Consider the following 11,427-nt stretch of genomic DNA (forward strand, 5'->3'; position numbering starts at 1 on the left):
CATCATGGGAGATGTAGTGAAATCCTATAATTATCCCAGCCACGGTCATTTTAGGCGTTTTAAGGAGTTTTTACAGTTTTTTTATACAAAAAAAAACAATTATAAAAAAATTAAAGCAACAAAGTCTGGAAAAATAGTTTATTGTTGACTGTTTGTGGATTGAGACAAATATTTTATGTCCAAATAACATCTGTTTGTTCTTCTTTGACTTGTTTCATTTTGAGTCTCATACTTAGCGGACCAGATCTGGATCCAGGCTCACCTGCTGGCTAATCCAGACCCAACCTGAAAACATTTATAAATTACAGCATGTTGTCCAGTGGGCCAAGGCAGCAGCCAGCGGAGGGGGGGCAAGACGGGTGGTGGGGGTGGGAAAGGGAGTAGTTCAAACCCAACCTGACAAATAGAATAAAAAAGAAACCCTTCCGAGTCTGAGGAGCTGACTTGGTCCAGGGCTGTGGGGGGTTACTGTTTGTGCAGCCAACAGGCAGGCAGGCACTCCGTTCAGGGTTATCCAGGGGCGTTATCCAGAGAGGTCCGGGGTCCAAACACACAGAGACAGATTTTTGGCGGCAGCACAGGTAGGGGTTTTTAAAGAGAGGGGGTCCAGGTCCGGTCCAGATCTGTTAACAGGGAGGCTCAGAGAACTCACAAGGGTTACGGGGGAAATCCGGTACTCACGAGCTGGCAGGGTCAGATTGACAAAAGGATTCACTGGGTCAGGCTGGTAGGCAGGTCCAAGGACAGAAACGGGTCAGATCCAAGGTCTTGACCGGCTTGACTCTGGAGACATCAAAAGTAGGGTTGACCTTCATGGAACGGGTCAGGCGAAGACGCACCGCCAAAGGATTACCACCTTGGAGATAGGGAAAGGTCCAATAAAGCGGGGTCCCAGCTTTCTGCTCTCCACCTTAAAGGGAAGGTCCTTTATGGAGAGCCAGACCTTATCACCTGGCTGATAATGCCGGGCTGGGACCTGCCGGCGATTGGCATCCCTTGGCCTGGGTCTGGGAGGAAACGAGGAGGGCTCTCCTAGCCCTCCTCCAGGCACGCTGGCACCTTAGGGCAGAGAGACGGGCAGAAGGGACCCTGGATTCCCTCTCCTCAATGGAGAACTCTGGTGGCTGAAACCCTTACACAATGTAGAAGGTGGAGAGCCTGGTGGAGCTGGAGGGTGTGGAGTTTATAGCATGCTCCACCCAGGGCAGATTAGAAGCACACTTAGTGGGGTCGGAATTGAGGATGAGACGAAGTTTAGCTTCAACCTCCTGGTTGAGCCTCTCCGTCTGGCCATCGGTTTGGGGGTGGAAACCAGAGGAGAGGCTGACTGAGAAACCCAGCATAGCGCAGAACTCCTGCCAGTAGTGGGCCTCAAACTGGGGACCCGTGTCAGAGACAATGTCTGAGGGCAGACCATGGAGACGAAATACCTCTTTAGCCAGGATGGAGCCCATCTCCTTGGCAGAGGGGAGTTTGGGCAATGGGACTAAGTGAACCATCTTGGAAAAGCGGTCCACAATAGTAAGGATGACAGAGTTCCCATCAGATATAGACAGATCAGTGACAAAGGGCTGGAGAAGACCTGACGGGGGGCAACGGGTGACCTTAGCTTGGCTACAACGGGTACAGGCAGCAACAAACTACTTAACATCCTGCTGCATTAATGCTGCAAATTAACGTCGCAAATTCAGGACATTTGTTCTCCGTCGTGCCTGCTGCTAGCATGTTCTTGTTCTTCTGTGTGTCTGTTGCTGATAAATCTCTCTCACATTCGATAAATAGCTATCAATTAGTTAGCTATATTCAAAAGATCTGCTTTAATTTAGAACAGATGCATCGGCTCTGATGATGGAAGAAACCAGGGGGTTAGACAGGCGGGACTGAAAGTCTCTGCTCAGTTGTGTTTCCTGATCCGTCTGGTGAAATGGAATATATCTAGATAGATAGAAGCTGTGTGATCGGCAAAGTAAGATTAAGCGAGTTATTTGGATGATTGGAATCAAATTTCTGCCTGATCAAAAACGATTTTGATCGCATCCATGCTGCTAATCTGCACCTTTGACACCAGAAAAACAGTAACTGTGACGTGGGGATAATCCGTCATAAACGTAATTCCACAATGGTTCCTAATTAACATTTATTTGTGCACCCAGAGACAGAATAAAAGGCTGGTCTCCTGAGAGGAAGCTCTGGAAGTTAAGCTAACTGTCAATAGAAAATAAAAATTATGTATTAAATGTAGGAAAATTACCAATCAACAATAAGACGTGGCCCTTGGAATGTATTTGAGAGTTTACAGAATTCAGAGTGTCTGAAATCATAAAGTACTGTTTCCATCAGTTGGCGTGTATTCTCTGTCACCGTATTTGGGTCTGACCTAAGATGGCCGCTCTGTCAGCACGCCTCTCAGTCTTTAAGTCCAGACGATAGCGGCATTAAAAGCTGTGTTCAGTCCTGGTTCTGCTGGGTTTGGACTTTAGCAGAACCATCCAGCTGCTGCCATGAGGTCCAAATCAGCTCAGCTGATCCACTCTGACAGGAACCACATGGAGGTAGGCTCAGGTTGATGGTCAGCAGGAGTTTATTCAGAGTCCATGAAGAGAAGATGATGAGATCCAGGAGGTCAAAGGTCATCTACACAGACGGAGGGCTTTCACACAATGGATGACTTCCCCTTCTTTGCTCCTGAAAACAGAGAACAGAGACAGGAAGGTGAGGGTCAATAGGATCATCATCATCATCATCATCATCATCATCATCATCATCATCATCATCATCAGTTTGATTTGGTTGAACTTCCTGAGATGGCGACTGTCACATCTTCTGTTGCTTTAAATAATCTAGTCTAATAATGATAAATAATCAGACTTGTTGACCCGCTTTTCTGAGCCCCCCAGCAGCCCCCTGATGAAGGATGGATTCCAACCCAGCATCTTATGGGTCAGAACCTGATGAAGAACCCTGAAGCACAGCAGAGGTCATCCAGAAATGATCCCTGCATGTTCTCCACATCTGGTTCTGTTTCAGCTTCATTCCAGATGGTTTAGATTGATCTCTTCCTCTAGATTCTATAATCTACAGCTCTTTAGCTCTACCTGGACCTTTTAATTTGAGATTTTAAAAATCAATAAAGACAGAATGCAATTAAAGCGCTGACCTTTGATGTAGAGGGTGACTGTTTTCTGTGTCAGGATTGTTCCCTGACTGTAGATCTTGCAGGTGTAGATGTTGTTATCTTCATCTGTGGGGTATTTCAGGGTCAGACTGACGTCTCCAGATTTGAACTTTTTTTCCATGGCAGTCCTGGTTTTATAGAGCCCGTCCTGTTCGTCAGTCAGATCAGAACCGTTCTCATACACATGGACCTTCCTGCCACCTCCATCTGTCCACTCCACCCTAACATCTTCAGACAGGCAAGCTGTGGTCTTGCAGGGCAGCAGGACAAACTTCTTATTATAACCCAATGGAACCCGGTACTCTGAGGGAACAAGAAGAAGAACGTCAGATAGTCTCATGTTTCACTCCTGCCTTAGGTTGGTGGAGCAGATAAGGACCATAGAGCTGAGAAGAGCTGAGTCCCATCAGCATTGTGGGTAATGTAGTTTCTGAATCTTACCTGACATAAAATGCTGACGGAAGCAAAATAAAACCCCTCCAGAGATGCAGAGAACCAGGATACCGAGAACAACCAGCAGAGCTGTGGCCCAAGATGGAAAACCTCCTACAGAACAAAAACAGCAGAACATCTAGAGTCCGTTAAGGTCCAGAGACCAGCAGAACATTGGCGGCTCTCCTCCTTACCTTCTACCTGCAGGGTCACGCTTTCCCTGTGGATTTCCTCCCTGTGGTCTCTGACGATGCAGGAGTAGTTTCCAGAGTCAGACAGCACCAGCTTGGTCAGATTTAGGCTCAGATCTTTATCTGCCAGAGCATCCGTCCTCATGGAGGTCCGGCCTCTGTACCGCGGGTCCTGATCCTGTAGTTGATCTTCTCCTTGCTGACGCCGGTGGACGGTTGAGGAACTGAAGGTCCAGAGGACTGTGGGGTTGGTGACTTCAAAGGTATCGAATTGACAGGGCAGCAGGACAAACGGGTCTCCTACTTTGGCCTGTAAGGCTGAGACCAGGGCGGGCGCTGAGGACAGAGACAGGTCAGTTCAGGTGGTTTCTGGGGCACCAAGTCACAACACGTCATCTCAGGTCCCCTTATAGAAACGGATCAACCAGATCATCCAGTCATTGACCTTATAGGATTCTGTCCTGGATGAGCATGTCAGGATTTGGTGTGGGATTGAGGACCCAAATGCAGAGGCAAGTAGGCAGAGGTGAATTTAAGAGGTTTAATGAGGTTCACAGGAACTGAGACAGGAATCAAAAATCCAACAAAAATAACAAACGAACCAGAACCAAGGAGACATCAGGGGAAACCAAACTCTAGGAACCAGGGAGAGACGAGGAAGGCAGACAGACGTTAGACGAGGATCCAGCAAACAGGAACTGAAGAGGGAGGCTTTTAAAGGGGATAGAGACAAAGAGAGGGTTAACGAGAGGATTGGAAACAGGTGAGGACAGAGCAGAAAACAGAGCTAGGGATAGAGGACACAAGAGGGCAGCAGATGCCAACAAATGGAAAACCTGGAAGACAGGAACTAATAAGAAAACAACAAAATAAAAATTAAACACTAAAACAAGAAGCAAAGTAAAGCTGAATACTCTAAATAAACATAACAAAACCAAGACTGTGACAGTACCCCCCACTTAAGGGCGGATCCCAGACGCCCTAAAATGTCCAGAAACAACAAAAACAACCCACCCAGGGTGGGCGGAGAATTCTGTAGAACTTGAACCAATGAGACCATAGAGGTGATTTGATTGGACAGCTGGACACGCCCCCCTGTCCCTGGAGGACTGAGGTTGGACCTTGGTTCTGCTGCTCTACGGTTCACTCCTCATTTAGAAACAACATTATGTTCATGGTTTTATGAGCCTCAGCAAAGACACAGCAGGAAGAACGGCAGAGGGAGGCGGGACCAATGATCCAGGGAGCCAATCAGAGGACAGATCCCTGAGTGACTAACAATACTTTCACTTTAAACCATGAGTCAGTTTTCATGGGAAAATGAACAAAGGTGTTGAAATAACATTTCAGTTTTGGTGAAAGTAAAAAAAAAAGCAACAGAATAAAATCATTTTATTAAATTCCAATATTTTTGAAGAGCGACTCTTCAGTTAAATCGTAGCTGAGTCAGAACCTCAGCAAACCTCTGCTGATCTGAGCAGCTTCCAGAGAGACGCAGAAACAACCCAGAGACTGAAGTGAGGATGATGGTGAGAGAGGAAGCTGATCTTACCGTGCAGCAGGATCCCAAACACCACCAACATCTTCATCATCTTCCTGTCAGAGAGCAACCAGGAGCAACTAGGAGAACCTTTCAGAGCCCTGGAGGACATCAGCTCCCAGCAGCTGATCACCTCCTGACTCTCTGACAACACTTCACCGTCTCTACACCTCCAGGAAGCAGCAGCTCTCACCCACAGGAGGAGGGAGGGAGGGGGGGAGGAACTGAACGCCACTCAGCTCTCTGATCACTGGGAGCAGAACTGCTTCCAGCAGAACTGGATCAGCTGCTGAGGAGCAGAAACTCTCTGCTGGGTGGAGGCTTCAGGTCCTGTTCTACTGGTTCTGTTGGATCCAGTCCAGATCAGATCAGTTCTGAGGAAAGGTGGGGGCGTTCTGGTTCCTCATAGTTTCAAAGCTGCTGATCCGGTTTCTAAGTCAGTCTTCAGTTTAGTGCCAGCCTCTGATCAGTCCCTCCTGGTTCCTTCACCTTGGTTCTTTTATCTCCAGGTTCTTTATGTATTATAACATGTTTGTGGTTCAGACACTGAAGGAAAGATAATGAAAACAACTTATCTGATAATGTAGATAATTCTGTACCTCTACCAACAAAGATTAACCCAAAATGTTTCAGGCGTTTATTGATGCTTATTCTTAATATGATACAGTCATAATCAAAGCAGAAAACCAAATATTTTGACCCATTTTCTCACAGAGAACCAAACCATCTTCTGCATCATCAAATCTATGCCTGAACAGATTTCTTTCAACTAATTCCAGATATTTTATGGCTGCCAAAAGTATTCCCACCCCTTTAACTTTTCCACATTCATTCTCGTTTTTATCTACATGATGTATTTTATTTATTTATTGGACAGACACAGCAGGTGAAGTATAGGATAGAGATTTTACTGTGTTTTATATAAACGTTTAAATCCATAGATGCTTTAAGCAGATCTTCAGCTGCAGATGGTTCCACGTGAAACCAACTGACAGCAAACGACTGAAGCCGATCAACCGTCTGCTGTTTAAAGCTTTAATAATGTCGCCTTGGTTTGCTCTTTATTTCAGAGTCAAACTGAAGGCAGAAAGGACCAATCAGAGGCACTAATGTAATGACATCATTGCTTATCATGTGGCGTGAAATGATAAATACTGACAGTAAGATATTAAACATGGACTGGTTTCTCCTCTTGAAACAATCATCCCTGGTTCCTGGTTACCGTGTGACATCACTCTGACATCACTGATCGCTCATTAGCTCTGAACGCTCCACTCTGTCTCTCCCATCGTTCTGATTGCTTATCCTGATCTATATTCAGATCATTTCAGAAAACCCGATCCGTTCGAACATTAGTGGAGTCATATCAATGGAGCAACTTCGGCCCCTGATGTCTTCAGGTTCCTCTTGAAGCTGGACTCTTCCTGCAGAGAAGATGGAGAACAATCGGACAAACAGGCAAAAGCAGGCGGGAAAAAAGCTTTTCAGTCAAAATCAGATGCATGAAAAGCAGTTTGCTAGCAACAGTTAGCAATTACACCCACTGGATGACCTCCATTGTTGTTTCTGTTTGCTACACATAGCACACATTTTCAGAGTTTTTAGTCTTTTTTTAATGAGAACAGCTGTGCAGGTGGGACTGCCTCCATCCGACCCTGTTAGCATAATTAGCCATGCTTACCTGAAGGCACGCTGTTTATTAGCCGAAACCCATTTTAAAAGGCTGTACTGTAGCCAAACAAAGCCCCCTGTAGGTACCAGATCTGCTGGGGCCCTGCCCCTGCTGATGATGTCATAATATGGCAACACCACTCAGACAAAATGCATTGCACCCGTTTCATCAGAATGATATGAGTACTTTGTACTGCGTTGTCATGTCCTCGTGAAACGTCATCATCCTCAGCCCTAGTACTGTTCCAGGTCACAAAAACAGCCGACCGAGAACGGACAAAATTCTCGAATGTTGTTCTGGCCCCTCCCTCTTTACCCAGCATGCATCAGAGCAGACTTGTCTGTTCTCCAGACAGCCAGGGCTAACATCAGCCCGTCTGCAGCGGCCAGGGCTAACATCAGCCCGTGTGCAGCGGCCAGGGCTAACATCAGCCCGTCTGCAGCGGCCAGGGCTAACATCAGCCCGTCTGCAGCGGCCAGGGCTAACATCAGCCCGTGTGCAGCGGCCAGGGCTAACGTCAGCCCATCTGCAGCGGCCAGGGCTAACATCAGCCCGTGTGCAGCGGCCAGGGCTAACGTCAGCCCGTCTGCAGCGGCCAGGGCTAACGTCAGCCCGTCTGCAGCGGCCAGGGCTAACGTCAGCCCGTCTGCAGCGGCCAGGGCTAACGTCAGCCCGTCTGCAGTGGCCAGGGCTAATGTCAGCCCGTCTGCAGCGGCCAGGGCTAACGTCAGCCCGCCTCCAGCCCAAGTAACGTTGAAGTTAGCAGAGATGGCAAAAGTACAGTAAAAGTAAAGTAAAAATATCAGAAAAATCTACTTGAGTACAGTAACGAAGTATTTGTACTTCATTACTTCCCATCTCTGGAAGTTAGCTTCTAACCCTTAGACGATGGAACAGGTTAGAAGATTGAATAACAACACAGATGATTTATTTTGTTTTCAGTTAATGTGCTCATTTGGTGTCAGCGTTTCATTAAAGACAAGCATCAACCTCCTGAAGACCTGCTATTCAATGCTCTCCTTCCTGGGTTCATTCTTTTATTATTAATGTAGAATGAACAAATGGAAGCAGGTGTGAAAGCTGCTCTACCTTTTCTGACACAATTTTCACTTTCACTCTTTTCCAGACTTTCTGTATCTCTGACTGTGGTGAAAGCTTTAAGGGTTAAAACAATCTAAAGCGTTTTGGTTTGTAGAACTCACAGAAATATATCACATATGACATTTAGTGCTGAAAAGATTCATTTTGATTGACATAAACAGCAGACACTTGGTCATTGACAGTTTACCAACTTCCACATACCAACCATGAACTAGTTCTGCTTAACCATGAAGTTTTCTATTAAACCATCAACTCTTCTAGACGAATAGACTCAGCTCTGTTAACAAACCTTTGACTTTGAGCAGGACTGTTGTCCACCCCAGCAGTTTCCCATTCCTCCAGACTCCACATCTGTAACTCTCGTCTCCTCCATCTAGGGGCCTCTTCAGAGTCAGACTGATGTCTCCAGTTCTTAGCAGGTCGTTATTCATCTCGGTTTGGGTTCTGTAGAACTGGGATTGTTCGTAGGGTTGATCAAAACCGCTTCGATAACAATGAATCTTCAGCTTTGGGGCAGGTTCATAGCGCCACCACTCAACTTTGGCATTGATAAGAAGTTCTGGAGACACTTTGAATGGCAGCAGGACAGACTCCGCCCCTTTCTCCACCTCCAGCCGACAGTCTGCAAATCAACAAAGAGGAAGCAGATCTTCATCATTTAACTGGTAACTATTGTCTGCAACTTCTCTTTAATTAATTCTATTGAGGTTAAACATTATTGATTAAACTGGGTATCTGGATTCATCCTGCAACCCTTCCCCTTGTATGAAGTGAATTTGGAGAACTGCCTGTTTATAATTGAAATCTAAAAAGTAGAAACTATATGAAATCATGAGTTAATTTATATATTATTTTATTGATTTTTTCATATCATATATCTGGTTTCCACATTTGGAGACAAAAGGCAGAATCTACTCGAAAGACACTGTAAAAGACAAAGATCACAAAGAAGGGACTTTGCTGGACGGTGACTCCATTCTAGTCCAGTTATGCTTTGGGATTCACCAGAACCAGGTGGATGGTGCCTGTGCCTGTGGACCTTTGTGAACCTAATGCATGTGTGGCTAGTTATTGAATACAACATCACATCGTACTCTGCAGGCCGCGACAGGCAGGCTGACTAATTAATTAATTAAGATCATAGTTGTCAGGATAATGAAATGTTCAGCTTTGACATTAAGCATAATGTACTTTACAGGAAACTTGTTTTTTTTAGTAATATCTAGAACCTAAAACCTTTATAGGATAGACACTAACAGATGTGAACCACTGACCTCTGACACGAAGCTGAACCTGCTTCTTCATCAGAACGTCTCCCCCCCTGCTGTAGATGGTGCAGGTGTAGACGTCACTTTCTTTATATGTGAGACGCTTCAGGGTCAGACTGAGGTCTCCGGTTTTTAAAAGGTCTTTGTCCATCTCTGTTCTGTTTCTGTAAATGTTGTCCTGATGTTCGAGAACGTCTGAACCATCCTGCAACATGTGGACCAGCCTGTTATTACTGTCCCTCCACTGAACTGTAGAAGCCAGCAGCTGGACTGTGGTTTCACAGGGTAGACGGACAGCATCTGTCCCTGAATCCACCTTCACCTGTTGGACTGAGAGGACGACAAAGACCAAAACACCTTTTAAATCACCTGAAATGTTGGAAGAATGTTATGTTTTGAGTTGTAGGTGGGATTCTGTAATGCCAGATGTCTGTTTGCTCCATCAATATCAAGGTATGTATAAACTGTAAGTTCAGTCATTTTAGATGTCCTTATGTTTTTAACGTTTTACCTCATAGTATTTTAATTAGACTGCAGATTTACCGCTGTCTTGTAGTTGGCTTTATTGTAATAGCACTGCCACAAATTTGGCCAAGCATGCAAACATGAACTAGCTACTATGAATGGATTGGTTGAAATTCAGAAACTTGTAGTGTCTGATATGAATATTGTCTGGTTGTACAATACAGCCTTGTTGTGTGACATATAAGCAGTAGCATCAGTATCATGACAAACCCGTTACTTCTGAACCACAATTATACCAGTGGAAATTCTGCCATTTGTGGTAGGGTTACCACTGGGTACTGATTTGAAGGTCCTGAGCACGGTCGTGCTCAACACCTTGGTCAACGAGGGGGGTTGGGGTTTAAGATTCAAAGAGGTGGTGAGTTGTGTCTCAATCTTAAATATTTATTTTTTGTGGTTAATGAAATCAATGAAAGGGAGATCTGGAATGCAAACTGAACAAAACGGGTCCAATTCTTGTAATTGGGAGTATTTGAGGTCATTATTGGCCTGCAGGTGAAACTGAATCTGGCTCATGCCTTGTTTTTAACTTTTTTTTTTTGAATGACTATGACCTGGATGACTGTCAATCTTCACCAGCATCTTTCTAGGAGGCCTCTTGACACTATGAATCACAACTAATCATCAGATTGAGTCCACTGACCTTTGACCTGGAGCTGAACCTGTTTCTTCACCAGAACTCGTCTCTTCCTGCTGTAGACGGTGCAGGTGTAGGTGTCTGAGTCTGCACGTGTTGGGTGTTTCAGAGTCAGACTGAGGTCCCCGGTCTTTAACCGGTCTTCATGCATTGTAACTCTATCTCTGTAGAACTGGATCTGCCTCTCCGGCTTGTTACAGCGGTTCTGATGCAGGTAGACCGTATTGCCGTAATTGTCTGTCCACTCAACCGTAGCGTCCTCTGGGAAGGGAACAGTGGTCCTGCAAGGCAACAGGACAGACTTCACACCGGAGTCCTCCAGAAGCCTTATTTTGTAACCTGGGAGAAGAAGAAGGAGAAGAAGATATCACCACGACCTGGAACTGACCATCTGCATTAATACTGAGCCAAACTCATTATGGCTGTTTGAAAAAAAGGTCCTCTGGAAAAGCCAGAAGACACCTGTCCTTAAAGCACACCAGACTGCTGGTAGGGATCCCTCTGGGGGAATCCCAATGCGTTCCCAGGCCAGCCAAGAAACTTGTTGTCCCGTGTCTCCCTCTGGGTCTCCTCACCAGGGAGGCATCCTAACCATTTGCCTGAGCCACCTCAATTGGCTCCTCTCATTGAGGAGGAGTGGTGGTTCTACTCTGAGTCCTCCCCGGATGACTGAGCTCCTCAGGCTGCTTGTATCCAAGATCTCATTTTTTAGGTCATGACCCAAAGCTAATGACCATAGATGAGGTTAGGAAAGTACAACTACCGGAAAATCAAGAGCTTTGATTTTGGCTAAGCTCACTCTTTACCACAACGGACTGGCAGGTTGCCCACTTTACAGCAGGCGGCGCACCAATCCGCCTGTCGATCTCCCGCTCAATCTTCCCCT

At 45.8% G+C, this 11,427-nt stretch overlaps 2 protein-coding genes across 2 annotated transcripts; both read right to left on the minus strand.

The window, feature by feature from the left end:
* Positions 1–124: 124 nt before the first annotated feature.
* On the minus strand, positions 125–5,682 carry LOC119774661 (myelin-oligodendrocyte glycoprotein-like). The gene is made up of 5 exons (XM_038272297.1): positions 5,351–5,682; positions 3,802–4,134; positions 3,617–3,721; positions 3,158–3,478; positions 125–2,685 (listed from the first exon to the last, which is right to left on the minus strand). The coding sequence occupies exons 1-5, from the start codon at positions 5,448–5,450 to the stop codon at positions 2,654–2,656; spliced, it is 891 nt and encodes a 296-aa protein (XP_038128225.1). The 5' UTR covers positions 5,451–5,682; the 3' UTR covers positions 125–2,653.
* Positions 5,683–5,974: 292 nt separating this feature from the next.
* On the minus strand, positions 5,975–10,958 carry LOC119774669. Its single transcript, XM_038272308.1, has 5 exons — positions 10,955–10,958; positions 10,548–10,880; positions 9,386–9,709; positions 8,401–8,733; positions 5,975–6,762 (listed from the first exon to the last, which is right to left on the minus strand). The coding sequence occupies exons 1-5, from the start codon at positions 10,956–10,958 to the stop codon at positions 6,656–6,658; spliced, it is 1,101 nt and encodes a 366-aa protein (XP_038128236.1). The 3' UTR covers positions 5,975–6,655.
* Between the last annotated feature and the right edge of the window lie 469 nt (positions 10,959–11,427).

This window comes from Cyprinodon tularosa, unplaced genomic scaffold (assembly GCF_016077235.1).
Source record: "Cyprinodon tularosa strain WSP-4 unplaced genomic scaffold, ASM1607723v1 ctg822, whole genome shotgun sequence".
Classification (NCBI taxonomy): domain Eukaryota; kingdom Metazoa; phylum Chordata; class Actinopteri; order Cyprinodontiformes; family Cyprinodontidae; genus Cyprinodon; species Cyprinodon tularosa.

Excerpts from the sequence above, each read along its gene's own strand:
- LOC119774669 (XM_038272308.1), bottom strand. Across the intron at positions 9,710-10,547 it reads GGTTCAGCTCCAGGTCAAAG|TCCAACAGGTGAAGGTGGAT; the intron begins GTCAGTGGACTC and ends TCGTCCTCTCAG. Across the intron at positions 6,763-8,400 it reads AGTCCTGCTCAAAGTCAAAG|GAAGAGTCCAGCTTCAAGAG; the intron begins GTTTGTTAACAG and ends TCTTCTCTGCAG.
- LOC119774661 (XM_038272297.1), bottom strand. The coding sequence starts at position 5,450 with ATGTCCTCCAGGGCTCTGAAAGGTTCTCCTAGTTGCTCCTGGTTGCTC. Across the intron at positions 4,135-5,350 it reads GTTTGGGATCCTGCTGCACG|CGCCCGCCCTGGTCTCAGCC; the intron begins GTAAGATCAGCT and ends CTCTGTCCTCAG. Across the intron at positions 3,479-3,616 it reads CCGTCAGCATTTTATGTCAG|AGTACCGGGTTCCATTGGGT; the intron begins GTAAGATTCAGA and ends TTGTTCCCTCAG.